The sequence below is a fragment of the Netta rufina genome, assembly GCF_964035555.1.
Source record: "Netta rufina genome assembly, chromosome: 1".
NCBI lineage: Eukaryota > Metazoa > Chordata > Aves > Anseriformes > Anatidae > Netta > Netta rufina.
The window spans coordinates 7,783,539-7,808,391 of record NC_140123.1 but is presented as its reverse complement, the minus strand read 5'-3'; the positions used below and the strand labels follow the sequence as shown (position 1 = coordinate 7,808,391).

At 43.0% G+C, this 24,853-nt stretch overlaps 2 protein-coding genes across 3 annotated transcripts in view; one reads left to right on the top strand and one right to left on the bottom strand.

Annotated features, from left to right (window-relative positions):
- The window catches only part of PRCP (prolylcarboxypeptidase), a 31,157-nt gene extending 16,695 nt beyond the window's left edge, over nucleotides 1–14,462 (bottom strand). Inside the window, exons 1-2 of one of the 2 annotated variants that reach the window (XM_084296424.1) lie at nucleotides 14,240–14,360; nucleotides 7,091–7,268 (exon numbers count right to left, since the gene is read on the bottom strand). Coding sequence is in view for 1 of the 2 variants with exons in the window: in XM_084296423.1 (XP_084152549.1) it covers nucleotides 14,240–14,377 (138 nt within the window). In the remaining variant the exon portion in view is untranslated. Of the gene's footprint in view, nucleotides 1–7,090; nucleotides 7,269–14,239 lie in introns of both variants that reach the window. The other variant, XM_084296423.1, reaches the window with a different exon arrangement.
- Nucleotides 14,463–14,839: 377 nt separating this feature from the next.
- DDIAS (DNA damage induced apoptosis suppressor) lies at nucleotides 14,840–24,358 on the top strand. Its single transcript, XM_084281630.1, has 5 exons — nucleotides 14,840–15,019; nucleotides 16,648–16,776; nucleotides 17,763–17,924; nucleotides 19,704–19,821; nucleotides 21,715–24,358. The coding sequence occupies exons 2-5, from the start codon at nucleotides 16,664–16,666 to the stop codon at nucleotides 24,145–24,147; spliced, it is 2,826 nt and encodes a 941-aa protein (XP_084137756.1). The 5' UTR covers nucleotides 14,840–15,019; nucleotides 16,648–16,663; the 3' UTR covers nucleotides 24,148–24,358.
- Nucleotides 24,359–24,853: the final 495 nt, after the last annotated feature.

The following is a 24,853-nucleotide window of genomic DNA, read 5'->3' as shown; positions in this document are numbered from 1 at the left end:
CTGACATAAGACAGGTTCTTCATGCTGAATAAGCTCACTCCAGTGTCTGGTGCTGGACCTAAATAAAGCTATGTTCTACAGTTCTGCTTTGTGGGACAACTCACTACTTAAGCACATGGTGGTTATTTCACTGAATTCAAGTAATGACAACACATGCCAGGCTTATTTCACACAAATAACTTACCTGCTGCTTCTACGTTTGCACGTTACTGTTCATTTTAAGTTCACTTTCTATATCAACAATGATTTGTAGCAAGGCAGAACAAATGAAAGTCCTTGGTCCAATTAAAGAGAGATTAGATAAGGCTGAGCTAAAAAAAATACTGCAGTTATTAAACTCCAATACTATTAGGAAGTACAACTCAAGCATCTTTTGTTCCATGTCTGTCTGCAAGAGGGGAAAGCATCTTTTCCTATTTAACCTTTCTGATTAGTCTGCTGGTCAGAAATCGTTGAGAAAAACAACACAAGACACGTGCCTCATCTGTCTTTTATGGAAAAAATTAAACATCTAACATTGAAATTTGATTATTTTCCTGCAGAAAGCCAGAGTGCACAAGACTGCATGAAGCATTCAATTTTCCTAACCTACAAAGTTATATACCAAAATCTTCTCAGTGCAGACAGCTTAGTGCACAACAGACAAAAACATTGGGGGAAAAATTACAATAGGTGAACACATCAGCAACCTTTGGTGAGGCAGCTTGAGGCTATCCAGTGGGCTACTGTGCAGAACTGATTCAAAAGCCCTTCAAATCATTCCCATTCCTCAGAAACTGGAAGATCTAGATAGTAATATTCAAATATAAATATTTTCCTGAATGATAGATAATACTCTGTACATAAAGGATTTACAAGTTTACTTATGATGCAACCTGTTGGTCTGTTCCCACAAAACTGAAAAATATCCCAGTGCTTTAGGAAGTCTGCCTCTCAGTCATGAGAGGGAGAGAAGTACAGGAACTAAAGCTTCCCTCTGCCAGTTTTAGCGACCATGGTGACTGTAGTAGCACAATTCTCCACCGTGATTCTGAACTATGCTGCAGACCAACTCATTGCCAGTCCCTTTTTCTCCTTCTTCCCTCCACCTATCAAACCTGGCTAACCTCTACAGGTAAACTGCCTTACTGTCCTGGTTTCAGTTTGGACAGAATTAATTTTCCTCCTAGTAGCCGGTAGAATGCTGTGTTTTGGCTTCAGATGAGAAGAGTGCTAATAACACTCTGTTTTAATTGTTGCAGAGCAGTGCTTACACCAAGCCAAGGACGTTTCAGCTTCTCACTCTGTCCTGCCAACAGGCAGGCTGGGGGTGCAGCAAGAGCTCGGAGGGGACAGACCCAGAGCAGCTGACCCAAACTGGCCAAAGAGGTATTCCATCCCATCAGAGGTCATGCTAAACAATATAATATATATATATACACACACACAATAAACAAACAATAGATAGGGGTGGCTAGCCAGGGTAGGAGGGCTGGACTGTTCGGGGTTAGGCTGGGCATCAGTCAGCAGGTGGTGAGCAACTGCATTGCTGCATCACTTGTTTCATGTACATTAGTAGTAGTACTATTATTGATACTATTTTCCTGTCTTAATAAACTGTTTTTATCTCAACTCACAGGCTGCACTTTCCCATTTTTCTCCCCCCTTCCAGAGAGGGAGGGGGGAGGGTTGGCGAGCGGCTGTGTGGTGTTCAGCTGCCAGCCAGGTTAAACCACAACACTTACGTTCATAAGAAGTCAAACCACAGACACATGCAAAATCCCAGACAGCACAGACAAGTCCAGACTTCTTCACAAAAATCATAAGTACCTATTACTCAACTGAACAGCAAAAACTCTTACTGCTAGATGATGGGGCTTCTTACCTTGTAGTAACTTGTCTTTGCATGAATAAGACATAACATGAATAGCAAAGAAAACCTCATGTTTGTAAAGCAAATGGATGTCACAGCTACCAGTTATTGCCAAGACATTTAAAGAACTTAGAAGAATCCAGTACTGCAAAATGAAAGTCAGGAACATCCCAAGCAATGCCTCCTCCCAAGAGTAAGGGCTGTCTGAAGATGTATGAAGTCGGAACGAAGAAGCACATGAACCACTATGAAATTGTGAAATGGGAGGTTCAAGCACAAAGGGAAAGTTGTAGCCCAGGAACAGCAGATGGAGCTGTCGTGTAGTCAAAGCACTACAGGATCGCACATGACAGCTGCCTGGTCTCATTCAGCAGGTGGTTTCTTCCCCCTGCCTTTTTTTTTTTTTTTTTAAAGGCGAGAACGTTAAAAAAGCTCCGTGTAAAGTGCACCTCTAACACACACTAACTCTGATCGCCCATTCAGATTTTATTAAGATGTTGAACCAGAAAAATTCTTTTCTATTCCTATGCCCAAAAGGAACAGGCATGACAAAAGCAATTTGACTTTCACAATCACACTCAATTGGACACAACAGACCATACCAGCAAAATAAAAGTTTAATATATGGGTACAATACCTTAATTGCTGGTTAACAGTAACATTAGTTATGGTACACCATCATACATGATTTTTTTTTTTTTATTAGTTTTCATTATTACGATTACTGCCAGCAGGTCAGCAGCAACTACAAGGCCCAGAGCAGCCAATTTGGCCCTGATTTGAGCAGGTCGCAGGGCCAATCCATGCTGCATTCAGAGCTCCGTTCCAAACTACTCCAGGATTTATCCAAAGCAGTTACACAGCCTAAAATTTTAAGCTTCTGTAAATGCTACCTGGCAGATTTGGTTAGAATTAAGAAAATAGCCTTTAGCAACAACACAACAGCAGCCTCTTACAAATGGAGCTATGATGTACACACAACACTATCTCTGTCACAGAATCAGATGTTGTGATCAAAGGAAAGACTAAAATAGAAAGAGGAGGAGGAGTGGAAGCAATAAGTTATAAGTTTAAGGCAAGGTTTTGTCACCTGAGGTAGGCAGGATGTGAAAACTTTGGAGAGCTACATCTCAGAGGCAAAGAAAGCAAAAGCAACATTTCAGTTCCACATACTGAAACAAGGTTGACAGGGGTTTTTCTAAGAAGTGGAATCTCCCTGTATTTCCCCCCACTTTGTCCTAGAGGCTGGTGAGAGCTTCAGACTGAAGCCTTGAGCCAGCAGCTTTCATCCTTCAGCACAGAGACTTTCTACAGTGCAGCTCAGGATGAAGAGCTCTCTCCGGACTGGCGTCTGCCTCTCTGCCTTCCGCTCCAAGCATGTGGCACAGTTTTGACCTTACCTTGTACATGCACGTGTCATGTGCTTATGTTGACCTCTCAAAGATGACTTACCTCCTTTATGTGATTTTTTTTGTCTTTATTTTAGATGTACTTCCCAAAACAAGCTGCCCTGCTATACACATCTCCCTCAGGGAGGAGACAAAAAAGGCACAGCAGCTGTTTGTTATTGTACAGCTGTTTGTCTGCTTAATGCTCTCCTGGAAATATTCTGAACCCATGGTACCAAGTGAAGTACAAAGACAAAACAGGACACGTAGGCTAAAACCCACTTCCTTCTCAGCAGCACCTTAAGGTCATTAAGGACTACAGGGACAGGACAGCACCACTAAGTCTTTTCCAAAAGGAGCTGATTCATAGGGTAGCATCTAACAAAACACATTTAATGTCATCCAGGGTGGTAAATCTAACTGATGGCTTTATGCTTTTGAGATTCTGGAAAGACTGAAAGCATCAAAGCCTTCATAGAGTCACACAATGTTTTGGGCTGGAAGGGACCTGAAAGCCCATCCATTTCCAACCCCCTGCCATGGGCAGGGATTCCTCCCACCAGACCAGGCTGCCCAAAGCCCCATAACCCTGGCCTTGAACACCTCCAGGGATGGGGCATCCACAGCTTCTCTGGGCAGCCTGTGCCAGGGCCTCACTGCCCTCTGAGTGAAGAATTTCCTCCTAACATTCAATCCCCATCTCCCTTCTTTTAGTTTAAAACCATTCCCCCTTGTCCTATCATTATCTGATTGAATAAAGAATTACTCTCCATCTTTTTTGTAAGATGCCTTTAAGTACTGAAAGGCTGCAATGAGGTCTCCCTGGAACCTTTGGCTCATGTTGATCAGTTCATCCACCAGAACCCCTAAGCCCTTCTCTGCAGGGCTGCTCTGAAAGGGTTCTTCTCCCAGTCTGTGCTTATGTCTGGGATTGCTGAACCCAGGTGCAGCACCCTGCATTTAGACTTGTTGAACCTTGTTAGATTCACATGGGCCCTGTCCAGGTCCCTTTGGATGGCATCCCTTCCTTCTGGCCTAACAACTGCACCACTCAGCTTGGCGTCACCTCATTTTAACATTGTTTCATAGCTTTTTCCCAAACTTGGTTATCCCATTTGAGATTGAGTCAGTTATTTTACTGGTGAAAAGCCAGAGGATTAAGAGGCATGTTCCACCCTCTAAGAGTTCATGGAGTTGTTTTGAGTGCTCATCCTGTCTGAATTATTTCCTGAGGACAGGAAGATGCAGGATGGTCTGAGGATATCCTCCTGCGTGAACGGCAGCGTGGGCACCAGCCTCCCTGGGATTTCACTGGTGTGTTTCTATTCAAGGCTTTACTCCTGGCAGGCTGTGGGGCTCCTGTCCAGTTCGCTGGCCCTATTAGCTTTGTTTCCTCTTCTAATCTTTGCTTCCTCCATCTGAGTTGAATGTTCACAAGGGCAGAGACTGCCTTGCCATCTTTGTACAGCATCATATTCAAAGACACCCCAAATTTTCCTACAAGTGCTGCTCATATACATAGTCAAGCTCAAAAACCATGGCAGCACAAGAGTACCACCAGAAATATGTGCTCACACACTACTTACCTCCCCATAGTAGTGGAGACATGGGAGCAGAAATGGAACTTAAATAAAACATCACTTAAAAACTACATCTCCCTAACATTATTCCCATTGCTTTGCTTCCTCCTGTTGTGCGTTTTCTATATGACAGCCTTTGAGGCTTCATCTCATTCACTGCTGGGCAGATTCTCTCAACTCCCAACAGGCTTATTGACTTAAAACTACTAGCTTTATTTCCTTATCTTTTTCACCTTAAATGCATGGAATGAGGTATACAACAGCTGAGTTCTGCATTCCTTGCTCAGCAGACTGATACTGGTGCAAGGGACAGCTGAGACTGAAGACTAGCACCAGTCCATCAAAACACCTAATCGTTGGACGCTCAGTGGAAGAGCATGCAGATTGGAACTGCATCTTCTTGCATCAGGCTACATTGACCCTCTAATCTGAAAGTCCTAAAAATAAACAAAATTGCATTTCAGAGACAGAATCTTGATGCCATTGTAATCTTTTGTATTCCCCATAATTCAGAAGTCTCATAGCAATTCAGAGGTTTTGGTCCATGGCTTTAGTTTTATCTCATTTATCACACTTAACATGAAACAGACGTAACACACAAGCTTTCTGATTATTAATTCCAGCTTCCATTTTACTAGTGGTGGTCTAGAAAACCACTTTGTGATTTTTCCATTGCTACAGTTAGCTCTCAGTCCAAGAAACTCCTCAAAAGCAGATCCAGACTTAAGATCCTTGGATTGGAAGGATCTCCATTGTGATTATGTCCTTGTGAACACATTACCCTTTGACTGTAATCATGAGTTGTGTATTTTGCTGAAGCTTCCTTTACACTGCAGGAACTGTCTCATCTGCTCTAGGGAGGCTGCAACTGTTTAAGGAAGTCTGCTTTTGGCACTCATTTATCACTTCAGTGATTAAAAAGAAGTGACAAGCAGAGTCTCAGACAGGAACTGTACCCCCTGCCCTGTGTTGCACAGCTTGGACGAAGCACTTAGATGAAACAGACCAAAGAACATTTAAACAGCTACAGGATATGCTGTAGGGAAGCACCAGGCTACTCAGGTCAGCCCTCATTAGAAATAAACAGTTCCCAAACGCTACATGATGAGGGGTTATTTTTATGTTAGAAACCAGAGCAACCAAAGAGAACACAAACAAATTGGTTTTGGCTTCCACAAACCATTAGTAGCATCTTACCATAACCCAAACTCCAGATGCCCCAATCACGTAAAGAAGAACACCACAGTCACGCTTAGGCTTGGACTATTTGGGTGAGAAATCCTCCAGCAGTGAGTCAGGACATAATTTGTTCCCGTTTCTGAGAGGTCCAAGGCCCCCCACAATTTTCTGCCCCAGACTCTACAATGGCAAAGCTCCAGCAGAAGGGAGAGGATGTGATGAGAACAGCTTGGTTCAGCTTTCCTGCTGAAGCCTTAACCAAGCTCTCAATTGCACCCACACCCCGCTCTTCTCAAAGCGGTGGGGGCTTGTGCTGCTGAGAATCAGTCAGCTACGTGAATTTAAACAAGCTGGCAATAACACACTGATGCTTCCAGTTAAGGCACCAATATCCTGGAGAAATTCTTCCACAGGACAAGGGATGGAGCAAGGGGTAGGGAACAAACAGGTCAGGGCTATATTACCCAAAGCACGTGATTTCATAAAGCACTATGATGCACAACATCAGCACAAATGAAGTTACTCTGGTGAAAGATCTCTCAGACCCATAACAGGCAAAGGTCTCTCGTTTTTTCCCCCCATCTGCCTGCCAGATGATTACAAATCCATCACAGTTGGAGGACTGACTGCAGAGGGAAAGAAGTTGTACAGAGCCTCTCAATATGTCCCCGATTAAGCAGTACATGACACTGGATATCCAGTTTTGCTGAGAACACCCGATACCTTGAATACAGATAATCATTTAAACAAAGCCTTCCAAAAATAAATTCAAGACTATTTTGATTTGGTCAAACCAGAACACCTCTACCCCTCCTCCAAGAGAGCTAGAACTTTAAAAAAAAAAAAAAAAAACTATTTGGCAGTTTATAAAGTTCAACTCAAGCTGCAACTGTTTTACCTCCCAGATTTGCAGAGCAGCAAAGTGCCGCTCAGTCACTACTGAGTATCTTGAGCAGGGAAGGAAGAAGCATTTTGGAAAACAAAGCACGAAAGCCACAGTTAGTCATACAGCCCTTGTGCAATACCAAAATGCCACAAGCAATTGCTCCTCCGGCAAGCTTGCAACACATCTGGACAGAAGAAATGCCTACCTGCTGGGCTCCGATACACTGGTAGAGGGGCTGATGGGGAGATAGCTGCAGTCAGGGAATTCGCACCTTTGGCTCTCTGCAGGTCAATAGGTTTCCTATAAACTGCTCTACTTCCAAGCAGAAACACACGGGTCTCTTGTTCCAGCTGTTACAGAAGTGCTCCAGTAGCTGAGAAGGTCTGCCAAATGGATGAATAATTACCAAGTCTCTACACCAGTAGAATTAACTCCCACAACTGACCTGGACTGATGCTTTTCTCATGGCAAAGACATGTCTTTCCCTTCTAAACAGATGCCCCCAGATTTTAGCTGAAAAATATTTTTCTATTTCCACTTTTATTTCTCAAAAAGAGGCAAACACATCTTTTTACAAACTACTCCATTAAGAGCAGACCCTGAACCAGAGACATTTGCAAAAAGCAACTTGCCATCAGCTTGTAGGACAGGAGCCTCTGCTTATGAGTTGAAGGAACTCTGCATTTTACCCCGGTAACTGTGACTTGAAGGATTGAAAACTGTACATTTGTAGGTGGTCAGCTATTTATCACCGTGCAGGGAAGAGTGGAGAAAAGCCAGCATTTCCAGAGCAGCACGTGGTTTTGAAGAGCTTTTGTTCAAAGACTCCATTTTCGGGTAGCCAGGCAGTAAGGAGAAGCAAGCTGCTGGTTTGAGGCATAAATCAAACGTTTTGTTAATGCTAGTTTTGCTTTCACCCACTTCCTTTAATTCAGCCTGGCCTCAGTCCAAGTCCAGCTGAAGTCAAAGAGTTCAATACCCACCACTTTCTGTTCCTGTTGTCTTGATGGGAAGTTCCTGCATGCAAACTACCATCTCAGCCTACCTCCTACCTTCTCAGTTCCTTTGTTGATGCTTTTAGAAAGTTTTTGTTGCATCACTTTGAAGAAGAAAAAGACAAAGACAAATTTACTCTTTAGAAGTGGAATAAATTAACCAGAAATGAAAGGAGATGCACCAAGTGAGTCCATATCAGCAGTCAGAGGTAGAAGCTACAGCAGTGTACCACAGCTCCCTGCGAACTCACACCCCATGCAGGCAGGCCCTTTGCTGGCCACCCTGCTCTCCTCTGAAGCGATCTCTTTGATCTTGCTCCACCATCACCTTTTCCAGGTGAGGTGATCTTCACCTAAACCACTCTCAGCCAGGCTGATGCAAGGATGAGCTTGTATTTAAGGTTTATACTGTGACCAAGTAACTGAATAAAGGAAACATCTGTTAAATCTGTTAAGTCACTCTGACAATAGAAACAACAGCCCAAAAGAGTGCACGTTTTTTTGCTCACTGTATGCATTTAGAGAGCTGTCACCACAGTGCAGCACCACTTAGAGTACCAATGCCACTTGGCAGTAGCACTGAGGACCAGCTTTGCCACGTATGTTAGGGCTGAACCAAGCCTAGGGATCAGTGCCGAAAAATTTAAAGAAAGAAAATTAACTCCTTACTCCACAGGCAAGGAAGACTGTCTACAAACTGTTCTGAAAAGAAACAGCATTCCCATTCTTCCATGCACGTTTAATTCTGACTTCAAGGGCCTACAAAACAAAAAAGTTAATCATTTTACAAGTGTATGGAAGATCACTGACTGCAGCCTGGTTTTCCCATTAATTTCTCACCAACGTTCACTGCCTTAGCTATAAAAACCTACGTATTCCAGAACATATGAAGTAAAGAAAGTTAAGGTGTTTCTTCAGTTTTTGAAGACTTAAAGAAATAATCTAATCTAGTGCCAGAAGTAATCTACTCTCTCACCTGTTTGGCATATGTTACAAATTATCTGTACTGTCTCTGACTATGCTTTTGGCTGTTTTGATGGCCTTGATCTCTTCAAAGTATCCATGCAGAACACATGAGCATTGAATTCTGCTTTGAACTTCATTTCCACCCCCCTCTCCCTCAAAAGCAAGAAACACAGCTGGCAGCTCAGGCAATGGGTGCAAGTCAAAGTAACTTTAACAAAGCTAACAGAATTTCTTTCTGCTGCTTGCTACTTCAGCCAAGTGCCATTTTGTTTAGTCTTTAGTTCTTCGGATTTTATTTAATAAAAAGCCTTACGGAAGTATTTCAGCCTTTCTTACTGCAGCTTTTTAATGGTTAAAGCTAGAGATAAAAGTGCTTATTTTCAGAGAGAGCAGTGATTATTGATGCTTTTTGTAGCCTTCAGAATTAACTTCTCACTCAAAGGAAGAGACTGCAAGTTGTGAGGAAATTAAGTGTTTCCTGCTTAATTCGAGAAGCTGATGCCTGCATTGTGACCCACAGATAAGCAGTGCATAAAAATAAAAATGCACTGACGAGCTTTAACAAGTACTTCCCTGCTTTCCTGTCCACTGAATAAGAGCTATTGTTTTGCTTATAGAGCTGGTTTATAGCTTACAGCTGGTGTTTTAAATCACACTATGATATCACAGAGCAAGAGCTGCCAAGTACTCTTGAACTCCTTGATGAGTAAAACATATACGCCAAGTAATTCACCTCAAAGACAAACATCAGCATCACTTCTCTGACCACTAGACATAACTACTAATGGGTACCAAGGGGCCACGTAAAAAGCACTTTGTTTTTCCAGTCTGGCAACACAATGCAAGAGCACCTTCCACTTCTGGTGAAGGAAAAAACAAATCCTTCTTAACCATTCCTGCCACATGTTACTATTCTGAGACACCACCCTGAGTCACCATAAGCTGCCAAAAAATTTACTAACCACAATTAAAGCTGTTAAACCAGATTGAAATCAGCAGCTTTATAAGGAAATTTGAGGTCTAAAGTTAAAAATTACGCCATTAGCATTACAGCAACTTGTACAGCACCAGTGTATGTACATATGAATATACTTCGTGCCACTCATTTGCACACAATATTCAAAAAAAACTTTAAAAGACTGTATTAAACTGGATTAAAAGATAGCTTGTTCCTTAATTGTAAGCTTCCTTCTTGCAGATACAGCAGATGCAACGTTCAATGCAAAACTGCACCTTTGGTTTGCATTCAATCAAGATAGCACTGCCAGAGAGGTGATCCAGTCTCTTGACCTCACTTCCCTTACACTGCTCATTCATACAGTTACCTGAAGGCCTTTTTTCTTTTTTTTGCTGTAGCACTGATATTCAGAGTAGAAAAATTCTAGGATTCACAGGTTTCCTCTACATTGATCCTTCCCATAAAACAGAAAGTACTGCATCAGTTCTTCTTCCTTCGCTGATAGGTGTTCTTTTGCCTGTTGCTGTCCTTCTCAACTTTTATTTTCTTACTTGAAAATTTGCATTCAAGTTTTCACACACTTTCTAAATTTGCTTCTGATTTTTGCACCTTCAGTCAAAGCTTTCATTTTCTATGCCTCAAAACTTCAGTCTGTAACACAAAATAGGGCATTAAAGAAACATGATAGAGCTAGAAGAGATCAAATTGCATTACTTCTCAAACTTTAGGAGCTTCCTTTTACATATACACAATGTGAAGCACGGATAAGTTTTAGAGCACAGAGACTTGCATATGAATTTGCTAAGCTATGACATAGTGAGATGTGTATGACATCTACAAAGTGATTAAAAGCAACCAGAGCTCATCTTCTGGAAACGGCCACATCACTAACGTGTTAGTTCCAAAGATAATCAGTTGAAGGACCAAGCTCAGTAACTCGCTGAACAAGAGTTTATTTGTACACGGTCACTGGTTCTTAGACCAATTCACGACTGTTTACAGAGTGAGTGACGTGCACACAAAGTGGGATTGTGCAGAAGAGCCCCACAACCACGTTAAGTCTTGCACAACCACCAATTATCATACAGAGTGAAGAGACATCACTGTTTTCTGAGGAGGCAGGCTATCACCGAGAAGCCTTTAACGCAGCTCTGCATTTAGAGCAACACAAACTTTTTGTTGTTGTTGTTTTCCCCCCAACACTAGTGATTGAAGACAGGAATGATGCAGATGCAAGACAAGGCTCCCTAAAGGTCAGAAAAAGCAGCCTGACTCCAGACACTCCCCACTGTGGGATTATTTCTACTTGGGTAAAGAGGAGACAGCCCTCAGGTGCCTCAAAGCCCTTTCTGTCAATTGTCATTGTGGTCACTGACACAGCTGCTTACAGAGGCCATTCAGAGCAGCCTTGTGCTTGCAGCTCCATACATCCTACACATCTCAGTGAAGGTCAGTTTTACATGGATTGATTTAACACACAAGCCTCAAGTCTGAGAGCAAGATACAAAAGCAGAAGCAAGCACGATCTTGCCTACAGAAGTCACACCAGGCGATCATGAGAGCTAAAAAAGGGACTAACTCCCCCACAACAGGTATGGTTTGCTGGTATAAGGATGTGGGTGATGGCAGTTCCTCCTACAAGGGCTGTGTACCAGCCCATGGCAGCATCAGGTACCTTTAGATCAGGTAATGTCACTTACGCATTAGAGAAGTAGAGAGCTTAAAGGCAACCTTTACTTACTGAAGGGGAAAAGAGTCACACCCCCAAGCCAAAATAATATGGAACACTGAGGACAAACAGTTCAGTACATCTGACACGCAAGCTGAGGTCCCAGTCACACTGACATGGGCATCATGTGACTTATTTCTCCAGTTCTAGACTTTAGTCCTGCTGTCAGGGGTGTCAGGCACTTAAAGTGGCAAACAGAAGGAAGTTTAACCTAAACTACTCTCAAGCTGAACTCTGACCCTGTTTCTCCCCCGTTTTTTCTGAAAGCAGACACATACCAGACTCATCACAGACTCAGACGTCAGTAAGTGCTGATGCTGACCCCTCAAGCAATGTTCTAGGTCTCCAGGCTTCCACGCCAAGCAGCTCTGCTTAGAGACTGTAACTCCACAAGGAAATTTCCAGCTTTTGCAATTCTGTTCTGTAATGTACAACGTTAATGAACTGTTCACTGTGCTTAAGAGATAACTTTCTAAGCAACGGGATTCATGCAAGCTATCTATCTAGATTATTCAAAATTGTCTTTCATGGAAGTATTGAATATTTAAAGACTATTCAAATAATTTTGCTTTTTAACAGAAGTGTGTTTCCTTTGTGACAGCATAATAGTTTGCCATATTGCAAAAACATTTTTATATTGTTATTTTTATATAAAACAATAACAGAAAAGCTATAATCAAAACAGCAACTTTAACTATGAAAGAACAGAGGCTGATGATTCAAGCCCTAAGCAACTTTCATGTAAACAAACATCATCAGCCCTCAGAGGTGGCAAAGTATCACCACCCCTATTTAATATGGTAATCACAGTATTTATGTTCCACTACAGAATCATAATGTAATTACAAATTCCCAGACAGCTGTGCTCAGCACATGGTTCATAAAGGCTGGAGAGCTGCCTGTTAGTTCTGCACACCATGCCACTGATAAACAAAAGTTTTACGCCTCTGTGTGATTAGACCTTTTATGCTAGCCCTACATCTTTCAGGTGACAGGCAACAACATTCAAATCTGATGATAGGAAAACACCCAAAAACCCAAAACATGAATAGGCACACATCTCCCACCATGTACTGTGATATTTGTAAGCCTTTGGGCAGCAAAGGTGAGGATTTCAGAACCTGTCAGCAGGATCCAATTGCCACAGCAGGTACTCACAGCCAACAGGATTTGCTTGAGGTAATGGAAGAAGAAAAACACGGATGAAGTTGAAGAGAATGAGATCTGGCATCACCTTTACAACAGTGCCACTGGGATTTCCCCTTCCCTCCTCTCAAAATTTATCTACCTCCCCAAATCCACAGATCCCAGGCACATGGCAGCTCCAAAAGGAGACAACTCCAAAATGGGATGAAGACAGAGGTGTGAACATGGTGACAGAGGGCGGATCAGGCCACAGGATGACTACCACTGATACGATGGCAGCAATGCATAACAGCCAGTGTGCTACAACTGGGTGTCACACAGCAAGATACACCACAGAGCTGATATCCTGGCCAACACCAACACGCACTGCAGAAGGCATCTGCAGTATGAGGTAAAGGGCTAGCAGGAAAGCTGGTGGAGGGACCCAAGCCTCCAATCACTCCCTGAGCAACTTGAAAGTGTTCATTAGGTGGAGATGTTCTCAACCCTCAGGAATTCCATAGATTTTACAGGCAAACCCCTGGAAGAAGACCACTCACAAGCAGAAACAGACCACAGCAGTATAATCTCAGTGCATGGATGCACACTTAAATGCACCACACTCACCTCTCAACTCTAACAAGGAGAACTTTGACTCTAAAATTATCTTGTATCTAATTCAGGATGACCTTACGCAGCTTACCTGTTTTCTTCAACTCTGTTCTCTCTGAAAGCATACCCCTCCCATTTTCATCTTCCCGTGAAGACTTCACCATCTCCAACACCGAGATGTTCAATCCCCACGCCACCACACAAGATGTGGTGCCTGTGCATTAAACATCTCCCTCCCACAGCTCTCCCATTTAGACCAAGGCATAAGACTCAGAACCAGGCTGCACGCTGCCTCCAGCCGGAGCCAGACAGTGCCAGAAATGTCTTCTCCTCTCACTACGCCTCCAGGCAAGAGGATCCATTACCTCCCCAGCAAAGTCTGGGATAGCGAAGGTCAAGATGCAAACCTTCCATGACACATCAGGAGAAACTGGTTACTGCTTTGGGAAAACTTAAGGGGAAAAAAAATTATTTTGAGGCTTCTGCAAGGGGACTGCACCAGTGCTTATCAAAATCATGGTCTGCACACATGCTATGGATTTCACAAACACACTGAGAACTGTTAAAACCACCAGCAAAATAAAGCTAAGGTTAGTAACAGAAATCTGATTCCTATTTTAAAGAAACAAATAATCCAGGGGATGTATGCAGGTATCACTGGAGGTGCAGCTGACCAAGCCACAGCAAGGCAGGCACCTTGTGGTTGCAGCCAGCTGCTTCATCTACAGCAGGAGCACGGAAAAAGAACCTTACCTGAGGAATTCAGCACCGCAGCACCCAGAAAGCTACAAAAACATGCTAATTAGCTAGATTAGGCACCGAAGAGCAGCAAACACCCCTCGATCCCCATGGAAACGACCCGCCTGAGGACCCAGCCCTCTGCCAAGCCCCGCCAGGCTTTCCCTCATCCAGCGCAGCACCCGGGCAGGGAGAGAATGGATATTTTACTGCAAAACCCGCAGCTCCTACCTGCTGCGAGAGGTAACGCGTCAGGTAAGGGGCTGGAGACGGCGGCGGGGCACCCCGGCGGCGGCGGGGCGCCAGTAAGGCACTGAGCTGGACGAGAAGAAGGAGAAACAGCAGGAGGGGGAGGAGGAGGCGCGGCATGGCGAGGCCTTAGGGTGCTGCCCGCTGCCCCGCCGCTTTATGGCGGCCCCACCGCCCCCTCCCCGGCCGGTGCCGGCAGGAGCCGGCGAAGGGGTGTGTCCACGCCTGCGCCCCGCGCGGGGCGCTCTGAGGGACGGTGCCGGAAGGGGAGGAGTTTCCGCTTCTGTGGGCGGGCGCTGAGGGGGTTGGATGGTTGCGATTGGTTGAGATGAACGCGGACGGCGCGCGCGCCCTCTCGCGGTTGGCCGGCCGCGGTGGCGGGCGTGAAGTGGGAGGGGCTCGGTGGCGCGTGAGGCCGGCACCCTCGCATTTCATTGGGTGGAGCTGGGGGAGGTCTCACGCCGCGCTGCGTCGCCATTGGCTGAGCGCCTCCTCGTCCCCGCCCTTAGCAACGGCCCTTGGCAACCACCCGCACTTCCGCCTTCTCCTCAGGGGCCGCGCCAGGCCCTGAGGCGGCGGGGACCGGGCCGAGGCCCCCGAGGCGGGGCGTAGGGGGCCTGGGGGGGGGTGCGGGGAGCCCCGCGGCTCCCTCCGGCCCTCGGTGTCCTCTGGGAGCTGGAGGCGGCGGCTGCGCTGGGGTAAAAGCAGCGGTGCGAGCCCTGGGAGCCGCCAGGGGGCAGCGGGCGCCCGTGGAAAGCGGCGGTGAGGAGCGGCGGGGGGGGGGGAAGCAGGAGCTGGGGGTCCGGGCCCTGCCTCTGGGCTTAATGCCTTCGGTGGGGCCGCTGCGTTTGGTTTTGTGAGAAGCGAAGTCGTGTTTTTGCGGTAGAAAACTGACCGTCTGTGTGCAAAGGTGATTGTGTGGTCACAACAAATAGAGGTGCTCAGTGGGTAAGTGGGCAATAGAAGGCCTCGCTGTTCCAAATGAGGTAGAAGCTAGAGGAAAACAGGGTGAGCAGTGTGAGGACAGTAAAAATAATGAAGATCACAAGTTCTCAAAACATAAGAAATGAGAAATGAAAATAGGGAAAAAGGAGAAATTAAAGGCTTGATTTAAAAAAAAAAAAAAAAGTACATATATGTTATAGATCAGGTGTTGGGTAATAGGAAATAAAAGGTTATGATTTGTTTGCATAAAATATGCTCCTGATTGACAGGACGCTCGCCATTGCAATCACGAATAAAATAGCTTCACAGAAGATCCTGTCTGAAGAGAATTATTGAGAGTTTTCTCACAGTTTGAAAGGCTAGAAAACGTGTTTGGGCTGTGTTCGCTTCCGGCCTTCTGGTGGACGTTATTTATACCATAGAAAGCGTTACTGGGATTGAGCCCCTTGCTCTTAAGGGGTCTCTTAACATAACCCGTGGAAAAATACAAATTTTTCTATGCTTTAATTCTGAATTTTCAGCAGAATACCTAAAATATTTGCTGTACTTTCAGGAATCTCTTTAGTTCTTTCAATAAAAAGTTCAGATAGGTTACAGTATGCTTTGTTTATATAGTTCTGAGTTGAAAAGCAATTGAAATGTGGAGCACCTGCTGATTGCTCTAAGTCCACCTTTGGGGGTGCTTCTATTACTTCTTTTTATTACTTCTTTTTTCAGTGTTGCTGTGTTTTATTCATACTGTGTGGTGGTGTCTTGTACTGCAAGTAAAACAAAAGAGTTCTGTTTAAGCACAAATTGAAGGTGGGCACCACTTAATCAGTCAAATGAGTTCCTGCTAATTTATGTTCCGAAGCGAAATGTTTCATTTGGGTTGACCCTCCAGTAAAGCTTTTGCCTTTTATTGCATTTTATTTTTTTTTCTTCAGGCCTTTCTGGCATAGGGAATATTTGGTTATCTGATTTTGTTTTTCCTCTGAACTACTCAGAATAATGACTTCAGTCACTCACGTTTTTCTAGTACATGTGTTACAGTTGTTTTTACCAGAATGCTGAGAACAGTGCCCCTAAGGGCCAAGGAATTGGCCAAGACTTGAACTATTTTGTAGCAAAGTATGAACACAATGTCAGTGTTGATTATAAAACGACTTTTAACTTACAAAAGCCATATTCAAGTCTCCTTTATCTCCTTAGCCCTCGACTTCCCTGAGGGAGTTATGGGGTGAAGAAGTGGAATTCACTTCCTATTCTGGGTTTGCTCTGCAGTATACATTGAAAGGAGATTTATAAATAACTATTACTGCAATAAATGTGCTTTTTCAAAGAAGGATTTATAAAGCCTTGTTTACATCAGCTGTAGAGAACATTTTGGTAGCTAACATTGGAACTCTCTGATTAACATTTCATAAAACTAGAAGTCATTAAACATTTTGACTTGGTTGTTTCAGATGATTCTGTGAGCACATGAACAAAGCGAGAGGACTTCTGGCTGCCTCTGTAATTTCTGTCCAGAACTCCTGCTTCATTTATCCAGCTTGTCAGAGCTGCTTTTCTAGGCTGGTGCTGAACCCCAAGAGGTACGTGCTGTAAGCTGTTCCATCCCGCTGGCTGTTTGCTGTCAGAGGCCTTGCAGGTCTCTGAGAGCTGAGCACAAAGTTACCACTAACTAATCAGAGAAATATAACTAATCAGAGAAATAAATGATAACTAAAAAATACCTGAAATTAACACCATTTGGATTTCTTTAAAGTCCTGTAGCAGTTTGGAGATCATTAAGAATCAAGAGTTATATTGTGCCACATGAAGTCAAAGGGCAGTTCAGGAGAATGCAGATGTGTGTTAATATCTTCCACCTGCGTCCATTGCACTTCGATTCTTCGGTGCTGTTCTGAAGTTAGAATGCATTAGTTAAAAGCCCCTGCAAATTAAACCATATATTTTCTTTATTTCTTCTTATTCTGTGTGTTCAATGCATGATGTAATTCAGTATGATTCTTCCACTTGCTGTGTGTCCAGGTAGATATGAGCTTTCCTTTTTTTTCCTCCCACTGTTAATGTTAAACAGATGACACATAAAAGAACAACAAATCAATGAGTATCAGCACAGAATGGAAGGAGCTGGCTTTGCAAAGGAAGGATATCTGTTGCTTCACATGCTGAAGTCAAAGATACAACAGTGCTGTTTCCTGATGCTTTTTTTAATCTAGGTTTTATACTAAGCTTCAGAAAGAAAAATCCCAGAAGACAGCAAAACGCAAACAGACAGAGGTGTCAAGGAGTTCAGAATCCCCCAAAGGTCATTCAAAGCCCGCTGTGTCTCTCCAGCTTGACAACAGACTAGCATTTAATCAATCTACCAAAGAAGCCAGATTGATACAGGCCCCTTGCTGAGCTTATGTTAATATTCATGCCTCAGGGGGTAAAGACCAAGAAATAATCTTATAATTTGCAATGGAATATTAAATGCATTATTCTAGTGGCATTTAAACTGCAGATAAGTTCTTAGCTCCGCAGTGAAGTTCACGTGTTCAATTTGGTTTTTATTATTTTCCTGTCTTGTCAGGTTTAACTGTCCAAAGTGTGGCTGCACAGGTGAAGCTAAAGATGCAGGGTACAGATATAGATTGTCCCTGAAGATTGCTGACACAAATGATTTGTTTGACATTACTGTGTTTGGAAGTTGCTTAGATCCATTCTTTGGTGTCACTGCGGGAAATCTGCAAAGGTAAGGAATGCGTTGCTTCTGCCTATATAACTACTGCTTTTTTGTCAACCTCAAAAAAAAAAATGAGATGAGCTTGGATTGTGGGGAGACAAATGGGGAAAAAAGCTGTTAAAACACTCCCTTCAAGCTTTTCCCTGGTACCCGTCACTTTGAGAAAATGGTTGAGTTTGGTTTCCTGCTGAAATATTGAAATTTTGATATGTATTACTTTTATGTAAGAAATCTCTGCTTTTCTGCTGAAGATATATTAGAGCAAGTCTGGAGGAGGCCACAAGGATGATCAGAGGGCTGGAGCACCTCTCCTGTGAAGACAGGCTTGAGGGGGTTAGGGTTGTTCAGCCTGGAGAAGAGAAGGCTCAGGGAAGACCTCACAGCAGCCTGCCAGTACCTAAAGAGGGCTACAGGAAAGCTGGGGAGGGACTCTGTCAGGGGGTGCAGTGATAGGACAAGGGGGAATGGTTTTAAATTACAAGAGGGTAGGTTTAGATTAGATATAAGGAGGAAATTCTTCACTCAGAGGGTGGTGAGGCCCTGGCACAGGTTGCCCAGAGAAGCTGTGGATGCCCCATCCCTGGAGGTGTTCAAGGCCAGGCTGGATGAGGCTTTGGGCAGCCTGGCCTGGTGGGAGTTGTCCCTGCCCATGGCAGAGGGTTGGGACTTGGTGGGTTTTAAGGTCCCTTCCAACCCAAAGCATTCTGTGATTTCTGTGATTTCCATTACTAAGATGCTGCCAAGTGAGTTTCACCATTTAGTTGGGACCTTGGGTGGATCCTTCCACCTAAATTTGAGATGATGTAATTTTCTTCATCTAATGGCAAATTACGAAGTAAGTTGACTTTTTCAGAAATGTAAACATATTTTCAAATCTTGTGGCAAAATTAAGTCTTAAGGTAAAAAGAGCCTGTCAGGTTTGTGGGGCTGTTCATTTGTTTTTGGTGTTCGGATTGGGGTTTTTGGTTGTTTTTTTTTGGTTAGTGTGTTTTTCTTGTCAAAATTTTTTTTGGTTTGGTGTTGAAAGGGATGGATTTTTGGCTGTGTTGTTGTTGTATTTTGTTGTTCTTATTGTTAGGATTAAGAAAAAAGTGTGCCTCTTACAGCTTTTTTTTTAATGGGACCAGATTTTCCTTTAGCATTGAGGGATTTCTAAGAAAGGCTGTTAATCATTAGAGCCTGACCACCCACATTAAAAGCTTCAGACTTTCTGATACGTCAAATTGCAATGATAAGATGTTTAGATATGTTCCCTTTTTCTTTCTCTCTGTTTTTATTTTCCACTGATTCGTGTTATCATCAGGTCAAAGATAACTCTTTCTAAATCCCATATTAACAGCATTAAAAATACTCTTATGGGAGTCATTCTCCACTAGACCGCTGTACTACTGTGAACTGTGAAAAGCAAAACTAATTGCATGGCTTGATATGGATGCTGCCATTGCTGTAAAGATGCAGGCAGAAAGGATGTGTAAGTAACAGCAGCATACATGGCAGCATTATAATATGTAAATCATGGTGCTGATCCAAAAACTGGAGCCACTTAAGGAATACCCAAATGTTGTATGCATATTAAACCTATATGAAGTATTGTTTAGTTTTATTTCACTGTAACAAATTAAGTGAACTAAACAATTAATTTTAGAGGTTCACGATTTCCTGTGTTCTGTCTGTTTAGTTTAAGCTACCACAGTATCTTCTCTTTAGTCTGTTCTACCTACACTACAGCTGAACTGCTGTGTAAATCTTACTGCATCGATGCATTATTTCTGTATGTTTTTACTCCAGGTGTATTGAAGACTTTAATCAGCTGTCAGGAGAAACAAACAGAGATGCATCTCCAAGAGTGTTAGTTGAAGCAGTTGAAGCCTGTTTCATTGGAAAAAGATTTATATTTGGAGTGAAGGTAATTTTTAATCCATATTACACTCTTATAATGAGTTTTTTCATTAAGTTGTAGCCAGCTGGGGGTATAAACTTATCAAGACATTTTTTTCAGAATGTCAGTATCCTGAGGAGAAAATTTGGGGCTAGAATATGGGAATGATTCTGCTCCTCTTCCTCAAATTCTTCTGTTATTTTAAATGAGTCACATTCAAAAGCCATCTTGAATGGCAGTAGTCAGCTTGACAGCTCGTCAGGGCTGCTTTTCAGAGAGGCTGAGCAATGCCAGCTCCTGTGTGTGTCAGTAACAGCTTGGAATCTGTATTTAAAAAAAAAAAAAGCATATACAGTTCAAGCATGAAACAGACTGCCTTTGCAAGCCTTGCCTTACCTTTCCCATGCTGCATAGTCTTCTGGTTTCTGAAATGTAGGGAGATGCACACATCCCCTTGCAACATTTTGACATTTCTGGATTTAAGAGTGTTTAAAAACGCTGATAAAGTACAGCTGCTGAACATACGCATCTGTGCTTTGCCTGTGTGCTTAACAGACTCCGAAATATTAGCTGTTTGTTGTTTATATTAATTTGTTTATATTAATGTTTATATTAAATATTAGTTGTTTTCCATGCGAACTGTCTCTTAAGTTCTCTTAAAATGCTGCTTTTGAGGGTCATTCATATTTTGAAGTCTGCTGATGAAATCTTACCTGGCTCAGGTGTTTTTCCTCACCCACAAAACTTGTATCTGAGCCAAGATTTTCTTCATGTTGTGTCTTAAGCAATGGAAATTGGAGAACCTTGTGGATTAACTTTATTGAGCTAGAACCATTCACCAGCTCTCTAGGTTTAATACCTTTACAAATATGAGTAATCCTTCTGTATATCAACAGCCTTCTTGCTGCTTTTGCACACACAATGCCTGAACACGTATGCAAAGACCATTTGCTCAGCCTGTAGCTACAGACATTTCTATATCATTTTGTTCAGCTATGCCTACAGTTGCACTCTCCCAGACATAATTCAAAATCAACACAATATACTTTTAAAAAATACGGAGAGGGATGTATAAACATACATATGTATTTTAAGACTTACATAGAAAGTCATTGTGCTTGGCTAACAGTCTTTGATTTCAATCTTTGCACCGTGCATAGATTCAGGGAATAGAAGGGTGGATGAATCTGAAGACAACTACATTTGCTTTTGTCCTCTTTGGTATTGTCAGACCTTCAGGGGGAGATAAAAGAAGGTTTATCCACTTCTCAAAACATTAGATACTCCCTCTGCTTTTAATATCATTTTCTACCCGCTGTTTCTTTGGAGAGTGGAGCAGGTGTTACAAGGAATTGCTGCTGAAACTCCTTTGAAATACTGCTCTCTAAATGTATCTGAGAAGATAACGGTTGTAAATTACTCCATGAAATGGAAATATTGCATAGAAAATAACATGCTGGCTTTGGTAGCTGAGCTGCCAAGTCAGGTAGCTGGTACCAGAGTGCTTTGCTTCAAGTATTACCCAGTGCCTCCTAGACAAAAGAAAAGCACTGGCATCAGGCAGCTCGCCAGTTGCACAGAACTGTACTGGAGGAAGCTGTGGAGCACCCAGTGCCCTAATGGGAGGAAGAAAATTTCTGTGAAGTTCTTGCTTAGAATTCTTGGTTGTTTTTCCAGCTCCAAAACTCTGCATAATTGCAGCAAGCAAAGTGCCTCTCACTGTGATGCCCTTTATAGCCCTTGCCAGTTCTAATTTCCCAGGGAGTGCTGCTTTGTGTGACGGACTGTTTTGTCTTCTCTTTGCTGCAGATTCTGACCTAAAAGGGATACCTAAATTTAAGCCCGACTTAAAAGGCATGCCTTAATTATTTTTTTGTCTTAAACCAAAGCATTATACTAATTTTTCCTTTCCCCCCTCAGGGTTGTGCAAGTGAGGATGGAGGGTGTTCTTTTGCCAGCAGCATCTTGCAAAACTGTTCCAGAATTAACAGAGGTACAAAAACCCTTACAGCTTGCCAGATCTTCCTGCCAAATGCTGCTGTTACTGGCTTTACTGTTATCACCTACTTCCATCGGCTCCTGCAGTCCAGGAAATTCAGGAACCATAATAACAGCTCACACTTACCTGATTCATTGTCACCTCCAATAGATGAACCTGTCAGCGAGCTCAGCAGCTTGTCTAGCTGGAACAGAAACTCCTGTTTTGTTCAGTCTAGTGGCGGAGAAAGTTTTTTAGGGTGCTGGCAGCAGTCCTTCAGCCTGACTTCATCTGTTGCTTGGGTAACAACGGAAGACTTTCCCACTCTGAAAGTGGGAAAGCTGGTGAGTGAACAGCATGAAGAAGAGGGGAGGCCTGTCTCTGCAGAATCGTGCAGTGTAAGCCTTAACAATCAAACTCTTTGGGAGTCACAGTGTTGCAGCTCTTCAGTGAGGGAAGAGAATAAAGAGGAGGAGGATGAATTAAATTCACAGCCTAGTCAGACTGACAGAATCTCTGCGACTGATAAATTAGAGAGAATTTCCTTCTCAGAGACTAAGTGTTCACCTCCAAATCATTCCAGGTTGTTAAAAAATCCCTCAGAGTTTGGAGTAAAAAGCATTTACCCAAATACTAGTATTGGAAATGATTCTTACAAAGAAAAATCCCCAAACTCCCTTTTTTACAACAGACGTACCTCAACTTCTAATTGTGTAAATGTTGTAACTAGAGTGTCTCAGACAGACTCTGTGCTTTGGGAAGAGCTCCCGTTCTCAGAAAGTCTGAATGAATTTTTAGCCAGAATAGAAGGTGAGAGTTTTGTAACGGCACCCAGTCTTGATGCAGGCCAACGTACTGCCCTTGAAAGCAGCAAGTTGAGTGTAGGTCTTAACAAATCATGTCCCAGGCAAGCCCCAGGAGTTGGTGGTTTACCTGAAGGGAGCATATCAGGGAGGTTCTTGCCACCATCAGAGAAAGATAGTTGGGAGAGTATATCATTTGCTTGGCAGCAGTCAAATCCAAATCCTGTGAGTGATGAGGTGTCACAATGTGAGTCTTTCTGTAGCATTTCATCTTCAGCTGACAAGGAATGGGGAGCATCTTGTGTTATACCTAACCCTCGTCTACTTACTCCATCACAGTCCTTACCGGTTACATCAGAGTATTCTGCTTCCAAAAGAAACAGACAGCCCAAAGAAGCAGATACTGAAGTTTCAAAGTCAGCTTGTTCTTTTATCAATCTGCAGCGTGCTGCTGAACGTGAAGAAAGCTTCTGTTTACAAAGGAGCAAGAGGGCTACCTGTGTGCAGCCTGTGCGTGATAGCTGTTTAGCTGGTAGTGGAAGTAAAGAAAATTCTTCTTATGAAGCAAACCAACGAAAAGATCTTATATGCACAGGAACATGGGACTCTGATCCAGCAACTCCCAACAACACAAGGAGGATGTATGAAAGAGAATTAAAAACATCGACAGAACTGCAAGAAAATGCTTTCAAAAGTATAAATAAGAGAGAGGTGATACAGAACAGTAGCTGCCCTGAAGGCAGCTACAATGCTTCTGCTGATCTCTTTGATACAAGTGAGGTAGCAAAAACTGTAGAGTTCTTAAATAAGTCATCTAACTCTTTGATACAGGAAGGTAGGTTGACAGGAAAGGTCACAACTCCTGAACTGGGGCTTTTTCCTTTGGATGTTCCCTGTAACAGTTTAAAACAGACCCCTTCCCTACATAGGTCCCCTCTTGCTTTTCGTAAGCACAGTACACCAGTAGCGTACTCCTTTTATGATTCAGAATGCAATTCTGTTAGTGCCCAAGACTTTGTTCCTTATTCTGAGTCAACTCCTGTGGCAAAACCTGTCCAAAAACTGTGGCCTTTGGGGGAACAAAGCTCTCTTGTCACTATATTCACCCCTAAAAATCCTGCTAAAGTCCATTCCAAATGCAAGCGATCAAGGTCTTCCTTTCAAAACACTCTGTTACAGCAGCTTACTGGCAGGTTAGTGAAACGTCAGAAGCTGTGTAATGGGGAAGAAAAAGAAAGTAATAGCTCTGTTTCACAGCTGTTCCAAAACAGCCAGTTGCCTGCCGACTTTGAAGAGTGGATCCCAATTTCTGGAAGCAAAGAGAACAGTGAAAAAGATGCATGCTTCAGAAGTGAGGGGTTAAACTCTGAGAATACGGCCGGGATTATAGCAACTCCTGTGTCTGCAGGTACCACCAAGGCCTTGTTTTTAAATGATTCAATCCTGGAAACTTGTTCCTCTTCAGAAGGAAAGAATCACCTCTCACGTGCAAATTATTCAGGGGTTATATTGGAAGGGGCAACAGGCTGGTCTCCTGAGTTGTTCTTCCAAGCAGAGCCCCTTTTTCTGTAAGCCAAAACAGTAAAAAATGATTATTTTATGCTGTGTTATTTTAAATTATTTTTAAGATTTTTTTTTAGAATGACTCATATAAAGAAAAGAGATGTTTAAAAAACATTTTTATACACTTTTAGGCATATGTCTTCCTAAGATTATTTGCAGAACTTTGTGCCATAGAGATGGGGAAAAGAGAATTCTGCTGTTAGTTTATTTTACTGTAAATTAAAACATGCAATAAACACTTATGTAAATGTGTGAGCGTTTAATAATCTCACTTTTTCACATAAAAATAGGTGAAGTATTCTCTGGTTCCCTATTGTCTCTTCCTCACTAGAAGAGCCCCTGAGTCCATGTCCCTTCCAGGTTCTTACTGGATGACTCTGGGGATCGATCTGAGATCGAACACACAGCTTCTGCAGTCGAGCAGGATATTGGTGAGCTGTGCCCCAAGAGCACAGGCATGCTGAGACTGCAGCATTCCTGCAGGCTGCGTGAAGACAACAGTTTCTCATGGCTACACAGTGAGTCTGCATAGGTAAATAGGCTACAAAAAAGTTCTTCCATAGCTGTTGTTGGTGGTTTTCTTCCTGTTGTTGTCCATGACCCTCTTTGTTCTTTCCCCCCACCTTACAGTTCAGGAAATTGTGGCACAGGTTCAGATTTGTCCAGTATTAGCCTGAAGCCTAGTTCTGGATATAACTGAAAGACCCTAGGCAGC